The 24,783-nt window shown below is 46.6% G+C and overlaps 1 protein-coding gene across 4 annotated transcripts in view; it reads left to right on the top strand.

The window, feature by feature from the left end:
- gramd1ba (GRAM domain containing 1Ba) overlaps positions 1-24,783 on the top strand; it is a 70,802-nt gene that overhangs the window by 4,838 nt on the left and 41,181 nt on the right. Inside the window, exons 1-2 of one of the 4 annotated variants that reach the window (XM_018731304.2) lie at positions 18,388-19,306; positions 24,591-24,686. In XM_018731304.2, coding sequence (XP_018586820.1) covers positions 18,891-19,306; positions 24,591-24,686 — 512 coding nt within the window. In that variant the 5' untranslated portion in view covers positions 18,388-18,890. Of the gene's footprint in view, positions 1-18,387; positions 19,307-24,590; positions 24,687-24,783 lie in introns of those variants that run through there. The other 3 variants (XM_018731305.2, XM_018731306.2, XM_029249230.1) reach the window with 3 other exon arrangements.

The raw sequence follows: 24,783 nt of genomic DNA, 5'->3' as shown, positions 1-24,783 counted from the left end.
TTTATTTTTTTATTAAAATCCACTGTAAAACACTCTGCGTGTTCTTGGGGCCAGCAGGTGGCATAGGGGTTAAAACTGTGGCCCTACAGTTGAAGGGCCTGGGTTTGAATCCCACCTCCAGCTTTAGTCCTTTTGATCGAGGTACCAACCCTGATTTGATAAATGGGTAGGTATAATAAATAGGTAATTAACTGTATGTTAGTGTACAAACCTCACATTGTAAGTCACTTTTGACAAAAATGTCAAAGTACACATAATGGTAGTATGAATGTGTGACTGAAATCCCACATGTGTTTTATTTAGCTTTCACAATATGGTTTTCCACCCTGAACTCTTAATCTCTCCATCCTGCTTTCTGGTCCACTAATATTTTCACATCTGCAATTTTTCTTGTTTGTCTCCTGACTTTTTTTTTTTTATTTGGTCTCCGCAGAGTTTTTGACTTTTCTGTTTATTTGTGGCTGCAGATTACATACACACACACACACACACACACACACACACACATTTTCTGAACCGCTTGTCCCATACGTGGTCACGGGGAACCGGAGCCTAACCTGGCAACTCAGGGCGCAAGGCTGGAGGGGAAGGGGGCACACCCAGGACAGGACGCCAGTCCATCACAAGGCACCCCAAGCGGGACTCGAACTCCAGACTCACCGGAGAGCAGGACACGGTCCAACCCACTGCACCACCACACCCCTCTGGGTGCAGATTATTATTTTTATAATTGCATTTTACATTGTGGGGCACAGTGGAGCGGCAGGTTCATCCGGTGCCCGCTGGGTGGCAGGTCTGGGGTTCGATCCCTGCTTGGAGTGCCTTGCGACAGGCTGGTGTCCTGTCCAGAGTGTGTCCCCTCTCCCTTTGGCCTTGCGCCCTGTGTGTTGCCAGGTAGGCTCCGGCTCGTGTGACCCCGCTCAGGACAAGCGGTTGACAATGGATGGATGGATTTTACATGCTGCATTATTAAAAAAAAAAAAAAAAAAAAAAAAAAATTCTCAGCAGTTCAAGGGTCTCATATAATATTGAGACTGATATTCTTCCATTGAAATTCAGCTCCTCAGTGTGCTCATAATTTTTTCAACAGAAATGAATATGATAGTGTTGTGATGAATTAATGAGATCCCAATCAAAGTGAACGGATGTGTATCTTCCATCTCTCATCTCTCTGTGTATCTGAGCAGGCAAGGTTGAGATCAAAGTCGTCCCATGCATTTTAAGTTGGGGATGCATCGGAAATTGGTAGTTCCCACCGGCAAGCAATGTGTGTGTGCCTTCCCCCCCCCCCCCCCCCATTTAGACTGGGAAGTGTTTGATTATGCGATGCAAATAGGTTTTATGACATCGTGTCTGTTCACTCTGTCACCTCACAGACTGCCCCGAAATAGAAAGCTATTAAATTTCAGTCTTTGATCCTCATTAGTCCATATGTGGGGTACTTGCCAGTCAGAGATTTATAGTGGAAGTGATGTCATTGTAGGTGATGTCATCCCTAGTGGGGGCTGTTGCAGCATGTTAATGAACCACTCTCTCAAGGTGAGTGTCACGGGCATTTGGTCCGGCCTAGATTATGAGATGTCTATCCGGACCAGCTGCTTTTTCAAAAAGGTTTGCTTTAGATTAGCATATTTATGTTAATGTCCAATGTGTGGCGATATCCCACCTCTGACACCAGTATCAAGTCCCCTATATATCTCCCCCAACACACACAAACCTGTTGAAATAATTTTTTTTTTATTTCAGTCTAGTGTTTGTTTGCTGGTGCTTTCTCTTGGGAAATTCATGGCGAAATTGGCTAACGCTGTCTCAAAGCTGGGGTTATGGTGGGGCTCAGCTGGCATGTACAGATGTGATGAGGACATGCGCAATCGTGAGCCTACTGTGCAGACAGGCATTCGCCGTGTTGTAACTCCAAACCGTCCCCAATGTGGCACGTGACATTCTAGGCCGCATAGCGATTGATTCCTCCGATATCTGACCCATGCGCCTCCGGCGGCCGAAAGCTGCGTTCCGGACACAGATCATTATTCGAGCGATCGATGTACAGATCATCGTTTCCTGGTACCGACAAACATGCGCACTTGGCTGGATGTCTGAAAAAGCCCCCTCCAGGCAATGCTGATGCTTCATCAGTGACTGCACTGTGAGAAGCATGGCAGTCACAACACTGAAGCTGGACTACTGCAAAGGCAGCTGGAAAAACAGCTGCGAAGGGCAAATCCAGTCCTCGGGCTGTCTGCCTTTGTGGCTGTGCCAAAGACCTGCCAACAGATGATGCTCGGTAGTCTCCCCTTCTGCCGCTTCTTTCGCCTCGTGGCTTGGTGCCATCTTCCATTCTCCTTAGTGGGCAGCTGCTGAATTTCTAATGCATCTCTATTCATTTGCATCTCTTCCGGCGCACGATTTTCCAGTCCGCTCACGGCACCGGTGTGTGCGTTCTTGCTCCGCCGTTGCTGTTTGCCTCATTGATGCGCTCCGGCTGCCCGCTGTAACCATAGAGCTCAAAGAGAGCGTGTTGAGCATTCACCAATAAAGCCGGCTTCCAGAGGGGGTAAACTCCCCGGTCATTACGGAATCAAATTAATGGTGTGGAGAGATGAGGTCACCTTTGGTCACAGCATCCAATGAATGAGGGAGGAAAGTGGGGAGGTGTCACCTTTTCTTACTGCATCCAATCAATGACAGGAAAGTGAGTAGGTGGGGTCACCTTATACTAGAGCATCCAACCAATGAGGCTGGGGGGGGGGGTCGAGTCAAGTCCTGTTGGAGCATTCAGCTAATGAGGCTGGGGTTGTGCTTGGACTCTTGGACAGTTGTGACTCGCTGTACGGACCACCTAGTGCATGATGGGTGCCCAGATGCATTATGGGTATACATATTTTCTATAGTCTCAGCTATTTCACATATACCGGCAGTTTTGCCAGTGCTCTCATCAGACGAGAGTAATTAACTTCCATGACTACTCTGTGTTCATTTGCGCTGGACTGTTCAGGGTTCGGGGGCGCGGGGGCGCGGTGGCGCAGGGGGTTGGACCGGGTCCTGCTCTCCAGTGGGTCTGGGGTTCGAGTCCCGCTTGGAGGGCCTTGCGGCGGACTGGCATCCCGTCCTGGGTGTGTCCCCTCCCCCTCTGGCCTTGCGCCCTGTGTTGCTGGGTAGGCTCCGGTTCCCCACGACCCTGTCTGGGACAAGCGGCTCAGAAAGTGTGTGTGTGTTCAGGGTTCGAGTGCAGCAGCACTGTTCAGGTGAGGTCATTTCACTTTCACATCTGCAGCACTGAAGGTGGCTCTTGCACCAGTTCCTTTCATATTTACTGCACAGCTGCCCTCACCGTGTCAACAGACAGATCATCTGGTTCCAGACACGAGCACCACGTGAGAGGTCCATCAGGCTGGAAGAGCTCCAGCAGCGCTTGGCGGCAGCACCGATGCATCGCTAACCAAACGCTACGCTACAGCGCTTCACGGTCCTGGCTGATTTTTCAAACCTGGGAATTTTACATGGTTGCGGGATTTCAGGATTTGTAAAACTTTAAATATCCAGATTCATCCCATTTCTCAGCAACAGAACGTCCATCGCTGTCTTAAATGGTACCCAGTGTGTTAACCTGACCGGAACCGAACACAGAGCGCTGCCATTTCTGTGTATGGAGAGGACGCACACTGAGGTCTTTCTCAGGGACACTTTGACCAGAGATGGTAACGGTCCAGCCAGCTACATCATGTGGGAATGAACAACTGAGGACTAGCTGAAGGTCACACAGGCTCACATCATTGCCGGTCTACCTAAAAAAAAGTGGTTTTTAGAAATGGGTAAAAGACTGACTCTCAGAGCTTCCTTTTGTTTAAACTCTGCTTAAAATGAGTAAAAAGGGTGTGTTTAAAACCCAGAGGAAACGCACACTGTGCTTCACGCCTGCTGCTGCGGCAAAAAAAGAGCATTTTATTAGCACCGTGTTTTTTAATTCAAGTAGAAGAAAATAGAAGTCAGTGCTGAAAACGAAAGCAGCACAGTAAAACGAGCTGTATGGTTATGTTTGTGTAATCATTCTTATGCCTAAATATATATTTTTTTTAATTTTACTTTTCCATTATTGCATTATTTAAAAAAAAAAAAAATCTGACCTCCTCCCAATGGGAATCTGCTTGGCGGGGTGGTATAATGGAACAAATGAGCCCAATTATGTGAGGAAGAGGTGGGTATCTAACTTATCAGCTGGTGCAGTGCAAGCTAAAAATAATGGAGACCATTATTTGCAGACTTGTGAAACACTCCGGAGTCCTGTTTTGTAATGTTGTTCACGCACTTGGTGGGAGAGTTGGATCAACTCGCTCTGTCCCTTCGGCTCAGCCGAAAAACCTCGCGAGAACGGATTTTTCTCGCAGGACTCGGCAGTTTTCTACAAAACGCTGGGCAGAGTAACAAAAGTGCATCGATAGCAGTGTAGTATATCGTGGTATTTATTCAAACATTCCTATACATTTAGTATGTACTTACTCTGTTATTACTGTTCCGTCATGTCGACTTCATTGTACGTGCAGACACACCTGGCCAATAAAATGGTATCTTACATGTGTGGTGTGATTCTGTCCTTTTCCACAGGCCTCTGTACCACGGTGTGGGTGGGGGGTACGTACAGCACGGTCGCGGTGCCTCGGGGGGACTGAGCTCATGTGGCTCAGAGAGCCCCGTTGGCCTTGTTGTGAATACAGGCTGCAGAAAATTCCTCGAAGCAGGAGATACGGGGCTGCGTTTGTGTCACGCGCAGGCAAGACTGCGTGCGCCTGGCCGAGGAGACACCTGGCAGCTGAGAGCTCTGCTGGCTTCGGGCGGCTTGGCTGCCGAGACCGCAGGGCGTGCGGGGCGTCGTCTCTCGAGCCGGATGCTGAAACGTAGTAATTAACCGCAGCCGGTGCTGAAATTAACGAAAGGAACCGCCATTTAACCCATCATGTCTTCTGTGCACCTTGTTAATTGCTGTTATGAGTCTTTTTTTTTTTTTTCTTTCTTTTCTTTTCTTGAAATAATGAAGCCTAATAATGATGCCGTTAGAACGACACATCATTGCGGTTGTCCTTAATCTTCCGGAAGGTTCCGGTGGTTTGTCGTCTTCTGGAGGACAAGATTCCCGGCGCAGGATGGTGATGGGTTGTCGTTTTGATTAATCTGCTACACCATCACTGCACCACTTTGAAAAACTATTTTGAGTCCTTTTATTAACTTTGAGCTATAAAATTAAAATTAAAGCGACTTGAGTATAGAAATATAGTCCCCATAAAAACAATTCAAGGTCGATTCTTTGTTGATACGTGCCTTGTTCATCGTGTGGTTACTCATCACTGATGATGACATTGAATACCAGACACCACCTGTAAAAGCTGTGGAATGAAGCTGAATTAGCGCAGTTCCAGAACTCGTGCTTCGTTTGTCTTTACTGCCATCTATTGGTCGTGTCTGTAAATGCCGGCATCATTCGCAGCAGAAAAATCTGATGTTAATTTTTAATACAGTCAAGCTAAGGTTACTTAAATTTTTCCATTATTAAAAACAGATGTTGGAAAATGTTGAGAGTTTTGTAACTTGATGGTTCATTGCACAAGGAGTGAGTGTGAAGTATTCCACCAACAGAGGTCAATAGGAAGTGATCTTTGAGGTATGGTGCAATATCATGATGGCTCATAGTCTAATGCTGAGATTGTCAATGGGTCGCTGTACAAATAAACAGAGAAGCTCAGTTCCCTGTCACGCTGGTTGTGAAACATATTCTCTATGTAATCCTCATTCGTCTGAGGACAGAGCACATTGGCAAAGTAGGAGGTGGACAAAATCCCAGGTTTGTCCAGAAATAATTAAAGCGGTAGCCGTTGGATTATGGCAGAATGAACGGTGGGAAAAGCACTTTCTCAGGAGCTTTAATTAAAATGACAGAGGCTCTGTGTTCCCATGGAGCTTTCCAGAATAATTCAGCTGTCAACTTCAAAAAACACACACACACACACACACACACAGTCATTGTTCTAGATGTACTGTTGGGAATTTACACACTGTGGTGCTTCAGAGCAGTTTCCATCCAGGTCCAGTCTGTCGAAACGCACACGTCTCCAACCCCAACACTGACACTCGTACACACCGACACATGCATGCATGCACCCACCCACCCTGGCAGTTTTTTCAGCTCCGCTGACTCCGGACATCTCAGCCCTGCTCCTTGGAGTGTGCGGAAGGATAAATATAATACCGCGGTACAATGGAGCCATGCTCAGGGAACTGTCAGCTGGTTGAGTTGGAGCTTGAGGCCTGTGGGGGTCGTTACTGACAATTAAAGAGGCCACAGTGGACAGGTGGTGCTGAAAATCACTGCACTGTACAGAGGTTGGCAAAGCCTGAACCTCTAGGTCTATATGGTTTTTCTTTTGTTTGTTCTGCCTTTTTTTTTTTTTTTTTTTTTTTTTTTGAGGTTTGTCAGGCTTACTGTGGTATCATGCATACTCATAACCGCATTAGTTATATGTGACTTCTAATTGTTTTTAGGTGAAAATGTAAAATTAAAAATGGAGATGTGAATTCATTAGTACTTTTCCAGTTAAATGAGTTTTCCTTTCTGAGAGGGCTGTATTGTTAGGGTAATTAATATGTGGAGACACCAGGGGATGTAGTATTTAGAGCTGATGCCATGCACGGGGGGACTGCGGCTGGAATCCCACCTGTGTATCCTGGATGTGATACAGTAAGAAAATAAATATATATACTGTATAGAATAAATGACTTGTCTAACTGAAGAAATGGTCATGTAATTGTAAGGAATGTGATCTTTCAGTTGCGTGGACGGGCGACTCAAAGCTTTATGGGCTTTGTATCCTTCAACGTATCTAAAGAGCATTTTTGGAACAAGAGCAACTGATTCTGAATGCCTTTTTCAGTGTTATTAATGCAGTAAGGACTCAGGGGATTATTACTGTCATTTTTACCTTTTTACAAAAATAGAAAGTCCTTACACCACCACGCTCTGCAATTAATGGATTGCTTTGCTCAGCTGTGTGTGTGTGTGTGTCTGACGCACACCGCCTTGCTGTTCCCTCCTTCCTGTACTACTGAAATCGTGCCCCTCGGCAGTTCTGCACACCTCCTTCCTTCACCCGTACGAGAGCTGCACCAGTGCAGCTCCCGGACCCTCCAGCGGAGCTGTCGCAGGCCCCCTGACCCGTTAGTAGTTTGCCTCTGAGCTCTTAACAAGTTAGCGAAAAGGTATTTAACACACTTAAAGTTCCTTTGAACCCCAGATGGCGAGAGTCCGCTTCGGTTCCACCTGATTTCGAAGGGTCCGCGCGGGCGGTCAGTGAAGGGCCTTCCGTGATTTTGACATTTCCTTTGAACTCTCCTGCAGCCCGTCAACCTCAAAGTCGCCCGCGTGTTCTCTCCGGCTCACCCGGCGGAAGCCGCGCCCCATTGGGGGGCTTTGTTGGCATTTCAGAATTAGAGCAGTGTGGAAGGCATCATTTCGAGGGGCTCCAAGCAGGGCCTCGTCGTAGCTCCCGTTCTCGAACCCGCGACTCCACGTATGATTTCTGGGAAGTGATTTACGAGGGCGCTTCGGAGGGATGCTGTCGACAGCGGCCACTCGCGGCAGCACCCACTTGAGTACACGTCAGGGTAATTTGTGGCTGGAGAGGTTGGAATGAGGCGAGCGTGGGAGGTGCGGGTTCGATGGGGGTTGCTGGTACCTTCGACGTGTGAGCAAAAGAGCGATTGGAGGGGAGAGAGAGAGAGGGAGGGGGGGCCGGGCAGGATGAGCGACGCCTCCCTCCCCGGTCCTGGAGTGAAGTCGTCCCTGCGGAAAGCCACTCCTCTCGCTCTCGCACCCGCAGACTTGACTCTTAATCCTTACCTTTCACCCTGTTCCAAATTGGGAGCCCAGGTAAGTGTGATTTATTTTTCTCTATTGTTTACTCTGACACTGTGTGTGTGTGTGTGTGTGTGTGTGTGTGTGTGTGTGTGTGGGTGGGTGGGTGGGTGGAATTTTGCTGCACAGGGAAGTACAGATGGACCCTAAACCGAGCAGGGCGGGTTTGAGTTGAGCATTGGAGTATAGGGTCATGTAGGCGTAGAGGTGATATAGGGCGATCCGGGTTAGAAAGGCCATGTTGGGTGTGTGGTCGGTGTCTGGATGCCGTGAGGGAGGTTCTGTTTTGGGGCGCAACAGCGCCCCCTGCTAAGCAGCTTCTGCTTTATGGGGTTGAGTATTGTCCAGTGGTGAGTGCAGTAACCAGTGCGGTAATCTCGCAGCCACACACCACGCGTGTCGAAGCACAACTTCACCACCGCCAGCTCGCGTCTGAAAGCGGAAGTACCACCTCCAACAAGGCAGCCCCAGGTTCAGCTGCTCTGGCCACCCTGTTGGACCTTCATTCAAGAATATAAACAATAGAACATGCTAGAATCGGGGATGGAGAAAGGGAACAAGAGAGGCAGGCAAAAATTAGGCAATTCAGGGTGTGACAAGTCATGCATGGTGACAGATCATACAGTACCGTGTTAAAATTAGCTCTGTTTGTGTCTGTGTGCTTTGATCCCATGATGTGCTCAGAGGGGTCATTTGGTTTAGCAGTGTGCGTACGTACCTAGGTAGCAGTTATTTTGTTTTTTATTAAAAAAAAAAAAAAAAAAGCAGTATATACAGCACTTAATATTCACTTTCTATGTCACTGGAGTGCTTCAGAGGAGTGGAACCTACAACCTTTTGGGTTGCGTGTGTTTAACTACTGTCTCAGCTCTTGTGGTCTCCATGGTGAAAATGGACACATGGGATATGATCTACATATGTGCTGGATGACAAAGAAATAGAGGGTAATTTTAAAAAAAAAAAAACACCCAAAATAGCGGGTTTTACTACCCTGCACAGCATCCGTCTCCCTCACATTTGTGTGAGACACAGCAGCTCTCCAGAGCCCATGTGCTTTAAGTTCAATGTATGGTCACTATTATTATTATTATTATTATTATTATACCTTTCTCCAAGGTTACTTTTTTTTTTGTAAGGTTTTTACACTAAGATCCTTACAATGTTTCAACAATTTATACAGCAGGGTTATTATTGCTGTATCATTCAACGTAAATACCTTGATGAAGGGAACTACAGGACAATTGGGGGTTTGATTCCAAGGCTGCTGCTCATCATTTATATGAAAGGATGTAACCTTTGGATAAGTTGAAGAAGTAAAGGTGGGCAGATCCACCTTTGGGGCCACAGGGTGATACAGTTTTACCCCTGTTTACCTTAAGAATTGCACTGCATAAAAGTATAAAAGTACATTAATACTTTGCTATATGTCTGAGGTTGTGTCAGCTAAGGAATGTGTGTGATCTGTGTGTTTGAAGCAGGACACGCACTGAAGTCCTCCCACTCACGTTGCGGGTTTCCATGCTGGCCGACATTCGGCATCTCGTGTCAGAGAGACGGAAGGTCCACCCGCACGGGACCGAGGAGCAGAGCAGCGCTTCTCCCCAGGAACCTCTTCAGGGGCCCCACGGAAGCTGCTGCAGCTCTTGAATTGGACTGATGACTAATGGTCACAGTCGTTGGGTGTCCATTGTTATCTGGCAATGACAAGGAGTGCATCGTGTGGCCTTATGTGATGAACTGTGTGTGTGTGTGTGTGTGTGTGTGTGTGTGTGTGTGTGTGTGTCCACACACCAGTCAAAACTTTGGGGTCTTTTTACATTTGTTGATTTTTCTGACACTATTTTAAAGTGTCCTATTTACCCATTTGTACAACTGGGTAACTTTTACTTTACTGGGTAATTTTTTTTCACTACCCGGGTCCTCAGTAGCTATAACCGCTACGCCACCTGCTGTCCAGACAAACCGTGAATCCTGTAGCGCCACCTCCTTACGCACATGTGTAGATTTTGTTGGCCATCGTTGATTCTGACTGCTTCTGTCTCAGTTTCCACTGAAAATAGTGAGAAATGCAAGAACACCGACATGCAAGCAAGTTTAAGACAAACTAAATCAAATTTAAGAGGGGAAAAAAAAAAATCCTTGTTTTGTGGTGATAAATTACAGACTTCTGAGAAGCGAGGCGCCACTCGTCATGGGAATCATATTTTTCTGGTTTTTACCCCCCAAACCACTGCAGTCCTTTGTGAGTCACTGCGCATGAGTCAGAACACTTCACTGCTCGAAACACAACCGTTACTGTTCCTGTCGAAGGACCACTTGGGCAGAATAGAATCCACCTCATCATCTCAGCAGTAAACCAGGCAGAAGAATCAGAAACATGAGGCTGGACTTCATAATCCTTCTTATCCTTTGTGCGTTTCTAACGGCTTTGGTAACTGGGTACTTTTACCGTTATGCCGCTTTTTACTCCTAGGTGTGTTACTCGACTAATTTATGAGTGTTTTTAAAGCTCTTCGCTGTTGTTCACGCACCGTTATTTACTCTGAGTCATGTGTCGCTTATGAGGGAAGCATCTCCTAAATGTGTAAATGTGGATGTAATTCATGTCTAGTACCTAGGTGAAGGGTACAACAGGAGGACCCTTCTAGGCCTTTTACTGGTTGCAGGATGAAAGCATCTTCCAAGCAATCTCCAAAGTGCTAATCCAAGGGGAAATGAGATCCACTGGGGGTGTAAATGAGACATGAGGTTACTATACCTTAGGTGCAAACCCCAGCCCCTAACCTAAGACTCATCCTTCTGTTGTTGGAGCCGATTTGTTCTGCCGCAGGATTCACCAGCTTCTTCTGCGCTCTTCTCAGGATGGTGGACGTGTTTCCTACAGCCAATGTAACTGACAACTCCAACTTGCGCTGCTCCGTTGGGCAGTCAGCCGGTTCTTGTCGTTTTAGTCCAGTCGCAGGTCACGCTGCTGACGATTCGTCCGTTTTGAGCTCCCCGTTCATGACCCACCATTGATGGTCAAGTTCTTCCAGATGGTCACCATTACATTGGGCTTCATGGACGTTAATTTTTCACATCCAATATACATGGTCTCGTTGACGTCCATGTCTGCCAGAGGTCAAATTCTACAGCCGTCGTGTAATCAATGGGCTTTCTGCTGTGTCACCATTTAGGGGGGACAGAAATGTCATCTGATCAGAGTGAGGGTATCAGATACCATCATCTTTCTAAGCTTTCTGGTTAAATGAAGTTATAATTGCTTGCGTTGCAGCTGTTTTTATCCGGATCAGCATACGTCATTGTGAATGATTATTAACCCGTTTCATAATGGGCCTTATAAAATTCATATTGCTCAGGACTACAGTACAGCACCAACACCTAGTTTGGGATGTAAACCCTTTGTCAGAGGGACAGTCTAGTTACAGGACCGGGGTAATATTTAAAGCTGCGTCCATCTGATCAGAATTCTAGTTCCAATGGATGAATGGCAGGCGGACGGATGGACGGATGGATATAGAGATAGATGCTGCAGCATGATGTTGGGTGTCCTCTATTATATATGGATTCCGGAAGGCATCTCGTCGCACTCAACCGCATAGATGTTGTCGACATTTGCTGACCGCATAGTCTCTCCCGAGTATTTTGTCCTCCACTTGTGTCCCCATGGTTCTTGCTCTCATGCAGATTTCTCTCATTTCCACAGTGCTTTGGTAGTATTATGGTATCTTTGCTGTCATATGCAGAGTGTATGCGGGTTTGCCTCTGTCCGACTGTGTCCTTTTCTCTCTTTATCGCTTAGCAGAAACGGACCAAAGGATTTGAGTCGTGTGGGGGGGCGGGAGCCTGCTCCATCCAGGCCGAGGGCACGGTACCACACAAAGGTCACTCTGAGGCCCACATGCCAGCCAACACATACCCATGCGGTGCTGTCCGACCCCTGTGGTCCGCACCAACACGGCACAGCTGAAAGGTCACGTTTAGCATCTGAAGAGGATGACGTCGCCTCCCAGAATAATGCATGTGGAACCAGGGGAATCGCGGGCGCCACAGTCAGTGAGTCAGGAGGGAGAAAGACTGAGAACAACAGGTACATTTTGCCACATCTTGCGGTCAGCTGTTCTCAACCTTTAGTGTAGGCACACACACACACATTGTCTGAACCGCTTGTCCCAGAGCCTAACCCGGCAACACAGGGCATAAGGCTGGAGGGGGAGGGGACACACCCAGGACGGGACGCCAGTCTGTTGCAAGACACCCAAAGAGGGGCTCGAATCCCAGACCCACCGGAGAGCAGGACCCGTTCCAACCCACTGCGCCACCGCGCCCTCCTAGTGGAGGCACACTGCAAAATTTATGAGGATGCTTTAGTACAAAAATCTTTATTAGGCAGCCTACAAATTATAGTAGGCCCTATACAGATTTTTGTCTGAGTACATATTAAGATGAAACATGGGTTTGTTTTTCAGTCACTTAATGGAATTTGTCGTGGTCCCGGAAAAATACTGTGACAGCGTCAGTCCAATGTTTGATTATTCTTGAAATTTTACAAAAAAATAAATTGTATAATTATCGTTTTGCTACTGAATAATTGACCTTCAACCCGTGTGCTTAGGTTTGAGGTGGAAATTTTTTAAAAATGCTCACCATTTAATTATTTGAATAAATTCTATCTTATGGAGATGCACAATTGGAAATTACTAGGAAGTTTTGGTAATAATCTGAGAGTATCTGTAAAGTGTAATTGTGAAACGAGGTTCTTTCCACCGTTTTGCGTTTATTTCCACGCAGCACACCCACCTCCAACCGAAGTCGTATCTGTAGAAACGTAGCGGAACCTGTTGGCTCCGCCCCCTTACATATCATTGGCTTCTTGTGGGGAAAAGCCCGCCTTCTTAGAACACGCAGCATATTTATTGGGCGGCTTCCGCGTCAGTCCGCTCCGCTATAAATAAGACGGCTCAGCCGCTTTTGTATGGCCCATATTTCAAAATATGGGGTGAACTTTTTATTATATTTTGTAACGCCCACCAATTTTTTTCTATCTAAATTATTTATCTGAAAAAGCTCCTGTTTATACTGTAGACTTATTATTTAGAATTTGTTTTACACTGATGGTGAATTATATTCCTTAAATGTTGTTGATTGTAACTTTAACTCCCCCCCCCCTTGTTGGAAGAGTGGTTTGATCCGCGAGGAGAGGAAATCTGAAAACCGAAGGCGACGTGAATTTAAATACCGTTAATTAAACTGATTGATGGCGATATGTGTTTAACGGCGGGTACGCGTGAGAACCTAGGCGGTTAAGTCGCCCTCGGTGCTGAGAAGAGGTCCGCGGAGGTAGGCTGTGTGTTTCGTTTTGGTCTCCGTCCCACCGGGCCGGTGTTCGTGATGGGCTCATCCATCCTCCCGCCCGGCTACAGTGTATCGCTTCTCTCACGATCTCGCGGTTCACCCATCGAATGATTATGCAACATCTGCACGATGTGGGTTTCATAATGTGCCTTATATTGTTGCATTTAAAAAAAGAATCTGATCCGAGATCCGTTTCTCTTGCAGTATGCGATGCTTTTTTTTTGTGTGTTTTAGCTAGGGCTGCCTTGACTTCACTTTATTTCTGCATCGGCATTGATTGATTTATTTATTTCCCCCCCAGCATTGTTATTTAATCCAGTCAGGTATTTTTTTTTTTTTTTTTTTTTTTTTTTGTTTTGTTTTTGTTTTGATTGTATTTCTGTGCTCCCAGGCAGCCTGTTGCTCAACATCTTCTTTAATTAACTTAAAAAAATACTTAAGTCTTAAGGTTTTTACTCCAGGCCTCAATGAAATATCCCGTGTGTGTGTGTGTGTGTGTGTGTGTGTGTGTGTGTGTGTGTGTGCGCGTGCGCGCGCGTCTTCACTGTTGAAACACTGATTTTTTGCTGTATTTTTATTCTTTGGACGTTTTCAGTGGAACTTTGTGGTTCAGCTTAAGGATGTGGGATGCTAGGGATGGATACGACTGGAGACCTCGGAATGAGTTGTAATAAAGGAGAAACGGTAGCGAAGGATGACGTCCCTGGTGTAAATGGACTGGTGCTGTTTTCAGTGGGAAAGGGGGGAAGGGGTCCGTTTTCAGTTCTGACTTTTTTCCAGTTGGACGAGCTAGAGGTGAGCAGGCCGTAACATCTCCGCTGAAGAGCGCCCTGCTCCCCCAGCCGTGGAAACCGCATGACTTCCTCCTTATCGCCACTGACCTTCCTTTCCTGGATTCATCAGATCTGCAGTTTCTTCTCCAGTTTGGCCAGATTTTTTTTTTAAAGCGCTCTCCTGTTTCCAATGGTGTGTTTTGGTAAAATGACACAGACGAAGGAGGAATGCTTCCCCGCTCTGTATCCGCAATGTGCCGCGCCATGTGTCCTCCGTAAGGCCTGATCCTTTCACGCTGCGCTCGCTCTTCTCACCTCATTACCACCTCGTGTTGTTTGCGCTTCTACTGCAAATCTCAAATGGTTGTGCCTTTTAACATCGAGCTGCGAGTACCGCACAGGAAGTCGGCGGGAAGTCACGATCTCGAGCCCCGAAGGGTACGATTGAAATGGGTGCATTACCATCAGCCCCCAACATTCTTCTAAAAGTGCGGTATTTCTCCTTACTCACAATGTTGCATCCTGACTGACTGCCTGCCTGGCCATGAAAGCTTGGCAATGCTGTGCTGCTTAAAAACATCAATTTCCCATACTAATGCCCTATAGATTCCTATCAAAGTGTCCAAAGCTGCAAAACAGATTTTGCTCTTCCATCTTTCTCAAGGTCTTCAGCCCCTTTGGGTTTCAGACAGGGATTATCATTGAAGATTGCTTACTGTGAACTGATGCGGTAAAAATGATCCCGTTACATAGGTTTGTACAGAATTTACCAATTTAAATTAAGGTAATCTAAAATGCATAAAAAAACTCCAGGCCCTTAAGGACTGTGACACCTAGAGGTTTCCAAGGAGGGTACCAAGTTCATTTTGTGTTCCATGCCCTTGTTTGTACCCATTAGACTTGTTAGGACATCCTGGATGCCTTTTAGAGCCTTTCATTTGGAGGGTAAACTTACAGCATTCTTCTTGAGCTATAATAATAATGCTGCAGTGTTATTGCTGTTCTAGTTCCTACTCAAGCCCCCATTTGCCATGTCATCATATGCAGACTCACAATTCTATCCGTTTGTAAGATTTGCTATTTAAGGCAAGTTGAGTTCCTTGTTCCGCTCTGAGTAACAACAGGTTCAGTTCCCAATCGGCAGACTTTGAGAGATTCATTCCAAGTCATTATTAAACTCCTGAGCTTCCATTGTTAACGCAGTGTGTAATCCTGAAGTGTGACACTTGAAATCTCTGTAGGATTGTTGGTGGTTCACATTACTCAAGTAGGTGCATATAGAAATGATATCCATCCATCCATCTTCCATCCTGCTTGTCCTAGTAGGGTCGTGGTGGCAGCAGGGAAGTGATATTAAAAAGCAAATAGATTGTCATAGCAGATGGTGTTGGACTCATTTATGTAGATGTCTGGAGATTAGGAGAGAAATGGGTGTCAAAGGCATTGCTTTGAGACCCCTTTGAATGTCAAGTGGGATTCAGCAACTTTGAGGAACAGAGGGAGTTTGTTCTGTTACGTGGGTGCTGAACTGGGAACTGTTGATTTAGGACCCCTTGTCAGTGGGGCCACAAAGCCTCCAGAGGTAGAGGAGCGCAGCACTCTTGCTTCAGTGTAGGGAGTAATCGGCTCCTGCAGGTATCGAGGCGTACATCCTTTGACCGTCTTGTCCGTCAAATGCATGTACTGAAGGGATGACGTTTTCATTTTCAATGTTTCACTGTCTCAGGTACTGAAATCTGAAGCAGAGCAGTAAAATAGCCAGGTGATCTAGTTTTGGTTTCTTTTGTGCTGGATATAGCATAGACAACCCTTTGCAACAGCAGTACTGCGATTGGCTGCAGACATGAGTGTTGTTTGTCATGTCAGCTGAACTCCAACCTATGAAACACTGCTGTTTTATGGGCAGAAAGAATCACTGCACAGCTAAAGGGCTTAACAATCTAAACAGTTCCATCTTTTGAAACCTGTTCACCTGGGCAAGTGGGTTTCAGCTCAGGAGGAAGTGAGGGATGCCACTGAAGAGAAGAACATGACAAACAGAAGACCAGAAGACTTGGGAAGATTAGATAAGAGCACAACCATACGGAAATGCAATTGAAACAACGGGGACTGGTTCCACTTCTCCGTTTGGGGAATTCTCCATCACGCTTTCTTTGTCTTGTCCACGGGGGTCGAGGTGCAGATGATGTAGCTGATGTTGACTGGGGTTTATGGCAGGCCAAGGTGATTTAGACTGATGTTGAGATTACTACAACACCTACTTTTTTTAATATTTACCCCGCTCTTCTGTCAACTGAAATTGATGTGCTTGTGGAAGAGGAAGACGTAGACCTGTTAGATGAGAATTGCTGTAAAGGGCAGTACTTCAGCTGTGTGGTTATGCCCTTTTCATTTTTTTTTTTTAAAAGCCACTTCCTTTTCCCATGAGCATCTATAGAGCATGCTCATACTTGAGTGGACCACAGCTGGGCACCTGCACCCAAGTATAGTCAGTGCAGTCTGCTTGAAGTCCAAACCAAAGCATGCTGGATTTGGAAGTACTTCAAGAAAGGAAAGGAATTGCTGTGAGAAGCAGGGCCTCCAAGTGAATGGTGGGGCTCAATGGATCATCTGTGTTCCCTTCCTGATGGAATGCCAGGCTGGTCAGTGTGGCCATACGGGACCATGTCTATCTGAAATATGAGTGCAGCACTCCCAAGCTTTTTTTTTTTTTTTTTTGTGGCCTTTATTGGAAGCTCATCAAGCACCCAGTAGCATCTCCATATGGAGGTCTGAAAGCCTCATCTTTACCCCAGTTTAAACCGTTAAACTTCCACAGGTTTGGTGGACTTCGGAACCTTTGAAAGGAAGTTTAGTGGGCTCTTAGATCCAGAGATGTACATTTATTTTCCTTGCTTAGCACACTCCCAATCTCTGCAAGATTTTCTGCTAGTTATCTTTTCAAGGGTGACGGCAGCATTTTCATCACCGGTTCAGATAACTATCCTGGTGACTCACAAGAGCTCTGCAGCAGTTAGTTTTCATCAACTTTTTTTGTGGGGTAGCAGGTGGTGTAATGGTTAGAGCTACTGCCTTTGGAGTTGAAGTACTGGGGTCAAATCCCACCTTCTTCTGTTGTGTACTTGGTAGAGGTACCTACATGAAACTGATGCAGTAAATATTACCCTGCTATATAAATGGGTAAAGCATTGTAAGTAGCTTAAAGTTGTCGGAAGGTGCTTTAAAGAAAAATGTCAGCTATAGTGAGCAATTAAGTATAGTAAGGTAATGTGCTTGTTATGCTTTTATGTAAACGAACATAATTTGCAGAAATTGGATAGTGTGGGTCTCACTCCAAGTGCATTCCCTCATAGAGAGAACTTCTGAGACAGATTTACCCAACTAGAAAGCTTCTCGTGTCCTGGATGTCAGGTACACGTTGAAAATGAAAGCGTGAAGAAGTACTTTCACAGCGCTTGATGTTTGTCAACATTTCAATGCTGTCCTGAAAGAATTTAAATAAGCATTTCATTTCACTTCAGAGCTGGGGGAAACCACAACCATGACTGTTATGTTTATAGAAGTAGTTGAGAGGTGTTGGTCACAATGCGAGTTTGTCGCCAGTTGGGTTGACTAGAAGTAGTGAAGAATCTCTCGTCTATCTGTAGATTGTTTCACTGGTGATGCGCTCGCCAACCTCACCGATCTGCACCGGTCAGCAGATTGCAGGTTTTCTCTCAAAAGCGAGCAAGCATGCGTGTCCAGAACCGGGTGGTTTGCAGAAGTGCGTGGAGTTAGTTTCCAGAGGTAGTGCCAAGTAGGTCATGGCTCGTCGAATCCCCAAGGTTTGCGCAAAGGTCGCATTCTCACCATGGTTGTGCCCACAACACAGCGAGGTGGGGAGCAGCAGCAGTTGGACAACCCGGTCATACTCGTGCTGTGCAGGCTCCGGACATATTTTTTTGAGATAGGTTCAACCGCAGCTTGTTCGTAGAAGTGAGTCGCAGGAGTGTTTCTCACCAGTGCTGCCGAAGTTGACTGATCACCAGTAGTAAATGCTGGTTTTCCACTGAAGATGTGTCGTCACTAGGAAGCACAGAAAGCAGAACTGTTGTGTGACACGGAAACTCCCCTTCGTTGCCGACAGCGAGGTGCTTCAGTCCGGTTGGAGTAGGCTGGATATAACTGCTAGCTGTTAGGCGCCTAAGACCATGCTGTCGAGACTGGGTCCTTAACAAGGGGAAGAGTGTGGTGGTGTGCGAGTGTTGCGTATGTGTCTGTGCCTCTGTATATTTTTCTCTGAATATGCACTCGCTTGCCTTGATCCCGTGCCAGATTCTTGTGATCGTGCTCTGATCTTTAGGCTTCCCCAGAAGCATCGTCATCCTGAGCACGGCGTTGTGGGTGCGAGGAGGAGCTGCATTCCGTTCTCAAGGGGATACCGGACGTCCATGCTGCATGCTTAACGGCATCTGCTTTCATCTAGTCTTCATGAGAAAGGAACCCCAGAGTCAGGATGGTCCCATTTTCCTCATCATCCAGACCCTTTTCCTGCTCAGAGGACCGTGGGAATGCCCGATAATGGAGGATCCTGAGAACAGCAGCACAAGATTCCGCAGCCCATGACAAAACGGCTTCTACTTTTCCTGTGAACTCCAACTCACGGGTTCAGGAGCAGCAGAAACACCTGGAAGAAGCTAGATAAGCAGAACAGGGGAATCGAGCTGTGAAACTAAGCTTTTCTCCTCAAACCGTTTTTTCGGCTCAGCCATCTGTTTCCGCCACGAAGAGAGCATTTGCTATCGCTGCAGCCCATCCAGACAGCTGGGTTCCTCCCGTCTTCCCTCTCTGAGGCTCAGTACCATTGCAAAGGTACCGGAACCATGGCGGACACCCTGATCCAACTCCCCGTTGTTCAGATTCAGGTCCCAGGGGATCATGGTGCGGAAGCAAGATCAGGGCTTCGGGCTGGGGCAAAGGCGGCAGCACCTGGTACGTCGAATCGCACCCCTCTCCCCACGTCCAGCCGCACGCCACGGCAAAGGCGTTTCCGAATGCGTCGTTCCAGGGATACACCGGGCGAGTGGGAGCCTGCAGCAGTGGAAACCAGGCTGCAACGTTCGGGATCCACTTTCAAGGAGTACCTGCAGCTTCCCTCCATCGAGATCACGCCTTCGAGCGACGAGGATGGACCGTGGTCAAATTGCTCCACGCCCAGCGCCTCACCGCTTCGAAAGCGCTCCCTGCTCAGGCGCTGGCTGAAGGTGCGCGAGAAGAAAAACCGTGATTGTGAAAGCAGGTCGGTGCGGCATCATTCTTGGACTTGCACCTCTACACGCTCCTCCTGCTTTATTTGCTTTAACGCTCAGATGTTCCGCCTTCAGTCTATGATACTGTGTTGGCGTCTCGCTGCCTAAAGGACTAAGGCCTGCTCACCTTCTTAGAGAACATAGTGGCCATCAGACAGGAAGCTTTTACCAGGTGGTGCTTGGTTCGGTCCTGGTTTAAGCTTCAGAAGGGGTCCTGCTGTTGAGTGAAACATTCAGCTTGAAATGGTTCAGGTTTTTGTTGACCTCAGTCCTTGTGATTTCTAGATCCTGACTTTGAGGAGATTCTGTGAAAATCATTAAATGATGGGGAAATAATGAAGTATAATGGAAGAGGCAGTAATTCCTGGTAACTTGCGGTACCGAGACAGTCCTGAGAGTATAAGAGGAGCGTGCAGCCCTGCTGAATTTTGCAAACATTAACATCTTATAAAATTTGCTCACGTAGGGAAAGTTTCAGTATCAAGAACTGAATGCCGATGAGATTCGGTTAAGATGCTCCATATTAATTTTACTGTCAGCTCTGCTTGATGGTGGCTATAAATTAGGTGGAGGAGGGGTGGAGGTTTGGCACGCGGTGACGGATGGAGTTGGCCTTGATTCAGCCTCTTATTGCCACGACCGCATGAAACCAACATGCTGCCCGTCAAAGTCAGTGTGTTCTCAGGTTTTTGTGGTGCTGGAAAAAATGTTCTTGACCATTTATTCCATTAGAAGTTCTTCCATATCTGTTTTTTTTTTTTTTTTTTTTTCCTCCCCAAGTATTTATTAGCACAGAGAATATATACAAAATGAAACCAAACATTTACAGTATTGAACATTGAAGGTTTTGCACACCATTTGGGCAGTCCGTTAACATCAGATATCCAGTATACGTAGAAAATAAGTGCAAAGTTAGCGACCCTCATTCCAGAACATTCAGTATAAAAACTGCAAACCATCTGGATGTTCCATCAAGATTAAGCACAAGACCGTAATATTTGAAGCGCACGACCATAGCGGTTGAACCCAAATGAAAATCCTGCAAGCTGTTCCGTTATGAATTTGAATATGAATATTTATGTTCCATTAAAATCCCGAGAAGGAAAGGGTTGTAAAATGCAGCGTTTTGATAGGAATCCACTGGAAATGGCAGCTGTGCGAAAAATCTGAATGGGTGCGCAACACGACTCGATGACTTTGAAATAAAAGCCGTTGTGTTATTTCTCTACTGCTGTTTGCGCAATATTAACCATCACACCTTTTAATCTGCTCATGGTCCCGTTTCGTGCAAACGCACAGGTTACGCATTTTCATTCCCGCACGGTTGTGACGATAAAACTCATTCTGAGGCTGACGGTTCCTGTTCTCCAGTTTTACATTACATTACTTCAGTTAGTTAGTTACAATTTCTTTTTATACAGCTGGGTAACTTTTTTACTGGAGCAATTTTAGGGTAAGTACCTTGTTCAAGAGTATTACAGCTGGAGGTGAGACTCCAACCTGCGACCTTTTGGGTCCAAAGGCGGCAACCGTAACTTCTACGCCACCGGCAGCTCTCCCTGGTTTCCCGGGGCTTCGGTTCCCTTGACCTCCAGCTTTGTGGCACTGAGCCGTTGACTAGCTCCTACAAAGCGTGCCCGAGCCCGGTGCCGGCACGTCCGTACCCCTCACGCGATCCCTTAGTGTTAACCTTCATATCCGTGCGGTTTGTGAAGCCAACGCGGCGGCACCACCCCGCTGGTTCTCACCGGTACAGGACTTTTCTGACTTCCTTTCTGGAAATGACCAGGATTCAAGAAAACTGTACGCTTGTGTTCTGCAGAGCATTCTGGGCACCTGAACACTTGTCACGGATGTCTGTAGAAGTAGTTGGATATGGGCGAAGCGGTGAGGGTTGTACGCTAAGCTACGTTTAGTGATATGTAACCATTTAAACATCAGGGTGTTGTTTACCGTCTCAGTTCAGGGTAAGTCCCTTGATTACCGGTATTAGAGTGGGAGGGAGGCAACTGAAGCTGGGACCTTCCAATGGCAAGGCAACAGCTCTAACCACTGCGCTACCTACTGTTGCTTGGTAGCAGGGTTCACCTGCGTTGAACTCCTGGTTCAGGGTTTTGGACTGCATGTAAAATGTCAGGGAGTTGGACCTTTTTTTTTATTACTATTTATTTATTTTTAATAATTTGCCTGTTGCAGTTGTTTGGCTTTCATAAGCTTCCATTCTGGGAGTTTTTAGGTTTTCCCCACCGGTTGGTTGGGTTCCTTGTGTCGCTGTCGATTTGCTGTTTTCGTTCTCAGTTTCCTCGTGCCTCATTGTCGGACTGCTGTCGCTGCACTTCCCAGAGGTTAATATGCGAACCCGAACGGGGTTACGGTAGTTGGATGGGGTCTGTCGGACGTGTGTGGAACCGTCCCGGGAGGTGGCCGAGATGGAGAAAGAGCGCAGCTCCATTGCATCTTTGTCGAACGCAGTGAGTACCTGTACAGCTTCTTCTGAACCAGCGAGGTATCCTCTGTCCAGCTCTCCAAAAGACGGCTCCATAGGGGAATCGCCGTTGTACGGTTGAGTACAAAACGCCATATCAACTGGCTGGGTGATGTACCTGTCAACTTATCTGGATTCGTTGCGGTGGGATTTGGGAAGTTTGAGTTTTGTGTCAAACGCATGCGTGCAGGATGTTCGGGGCAGTGTTTATGTTCCAGTTTGTTAACCCTTCGTGTTCAGCCCTCTTCGGGATTTCTGCCAGGTCCTTGTGTTTCATAGACGTGGAGGATGAACCTCGGTATGAATGTGTGTCCAAAGTCTTCGGTCCCAGGCAATTTAAGGCATCATAATTTAATAATCTTAGGATTAGAAATTGTTGAATAACGGATAAACCTTATTGCTGCTCCTCGTGTGATGTATACTGGTTCGTATGGTGGAATGTGAGAAATTAACTGTACTGTCGTGTGTCCGCATCCAGATCGCTCCTTCGGTTGATGTAATGCGCTCGTATTTTTTCTCTGAGATGTATGTCGCTTTGGAGAAAAGAATCTGCTACATGAATAAACGTAAATGTGAGTCCAGGTGGTGCTTCTCTTCAAGTGTTAAAGGGACGTGAGCCAGGTCCCGAGGTTTGCAGACGCAACAAAGCAGGAAGTTCTCACCGCATGACAGCGGTTACTCTGTTGCTATTGATAGGGTGCTGTGTGTTTACAGTGTGGATGTTCTGCTGTGGTCATTTTGTGTTGCATCCATCGATGGTACGGTAGGTACATTCTGGGTTAGCAGCTTTTCGGCGGCCTCGCTCACACGGCACCCTCCTGTCGAGAGGGGTCCCTGAGGACCATAGCATTCCCGCTCAGCCTTTCGGAAACAAAAGTGGCGTCTTTCATCATGCATGTGAGCAGAGCTCCTCCCAAAAGCTCAAGATTCACTTCATTTTTTCACTCTCACACACGCACACACAGGGGAACTAGAGTAGTAGAAAAAGCAGAGTGTGAAGGGCAGAGTGCAGAAGAGCTCCTCCCTCCATTGGTTCCTGTCTCGTTTCCTTCAGCTCCACAGTGACCGATTCCTATTTCCTGTCCCGCACCCACTGGGATCCCCTGGATGAGCAAACATAGGAGAGGTGAAGGTGGACTTCTGGGCTGTTGTGATCCAGGTGGAAAATTCTCAATCGCCAGCCCCGCTAAAAGCCTTGATCGCTACACCTGAAAGCATGTGTTGTGAGCGGGATGATAGGAAGGGGTTTGAGGTGACGTCAAGACCAAGAAGACACTTCCAGCCATGTGTGCGAAGTGAGTAATGGAAAGAAACAGCATCTTATTACTGTGGAGTGAAGGTTCATATTTGAAAATTGGGTGGCCATGACAACTAGATGTTTATTTACTGTAACTGGGTGAATGTAAGTTGCCATGGTAACCAGGTGCAGGTGTCGGCATGTGTTGGTATCCCCTCTTCCGTATCATTATTGACAAGTAGAGTTGTGGCAATATGGAAACTATTACTTCTGGGACTCTTAATCCAAAACAAAATGCATGCTGTAAACAAGGATTTTAAGCAGAGGGAACAGAGGCTATTGAATAGACCTCCTCAGTATGGCGCACGATTTTTGCGCTGGTTTAAGTACTGGATAATTTATGCAAAAGATGAAACAATGGCACCAAAAAAAACCAATTGCTCACTGTAATAATGGAACGTTGATTAAACCTGTTAAGCGCATGTGTCTTCAAGTGCGTAGAGCCCACTTCAGCCCTTGAACAGCAGAGACTTCACTGCGGGGGGGGGGGGCTGTGTTTAGGGTCTTTAGAGGAAGTGCCCTCTAGTGGAATTTAGCTGTACTGTACTTTCATCAAACTGCCTTCAGGAGGGTAATAACATTGTGGTGTTTCTCCCGGGGGCGGCTCGTACCGGAGTGCTCGGAGCTGTTGCCTTTGGACCAAAAGGTCGCAGGTTCGAATCCCAGCTGCGGTACACATACCCTAAATTTCTCCAGTAAAAATTCCCCAACTGTATTAATGGGTAAATGATTAAGTAGCTTAACATTATAAGTTGCTTTGGAGAAATGCATCAGCTGAATGAATAAATGTAAATGTAGTACTCGTTCATCAAGAAGTCTATTCAACTCCTCTGTGACCGCTGCTCTTCTTAGGGTCAAGTGGGGAAAAAAATGCAAGCAAGTAAAGTCAATAAATAAATGAAACGCCGTATTGACGCAAGGCAGGAAGAAGTGTGCGTCGGAAATTATTGAATGCAGAGTCTGCTTTGGAAAAGAGCTGTTGCGTTCCAGAAGCCGCGCCGTGTATCAGTTGCACAAAGAGACACGCGTACTAACGTTTACGTTCATTGTTAAATTAAGATGTCGTATGGCGTCAGTATGGGCGATATCGATACATCTGCTGGTTTTCCAGTTTCCTGCTGGCTCCTCCTGTGCTCCTGCTCTACGCGTCTTTTCATCTAGTCTCTATATCTAAGGGATGAACAGCAGGTGGCGCGGTAGTTATGAGTCAGAGCTTGCAAGCGGAAGACGACCAGGCTGAGACACACACTTAACGTTAACTGCTTAAAATCCCCGGTTGTTAGGTACCATAGTAGGGAGACGTCTTTCTGAAAGTGATTAAAGTTAAATATTTGGGTAAAGGGTGTTGGGTTGATGGGTAATTTTTGGGGAAATGTTACATCAATTACCAAAGGTCGCAGGTTCGAATTCCGTCCGCTGACCGATGCTGCGTTTCCTCCGTAATGTGTTAATACCAGCGACTGAGAGGCATGTGCTTTGTGTGTTTCTGCAGCCAACAGAACAATGTGCAGAGCAGCTATGAGGACGACTCCGCCCACCCGTCACCGAAAACAACCCACTTCCTGAGTCCCTTCATCCGCGACGACAGGTTTGTGCTATATGATTGTGTGTGTTTGTGTGTGTCTGGTCACAAGTAAGAGCTCTCCCACAGGGATGGAGGGACATTTAACCTCAACGGTCTCAGA

The sequence above is a fragment of the Scleropages formosus genome, chromosome 25 (assembly GCF_900964775.1).
Source record: "Scleropages formosus chromosome 25, fSclFor1.1, whole genome shotgun sequence".
Classification (NCBI taxonomy): domain Eukaryota; kingdom Metazoa; phylum Chordata; class Actinopteri; order Osteoglossiformes; family Osteoglossidae; genus Scleropages; species Scleropages formosus.
The sequence above is the reverse complement of the archived record's forward strand: the minus strand, read 5'-3'. Positions and strand labels throughout refer to the sequence as shown.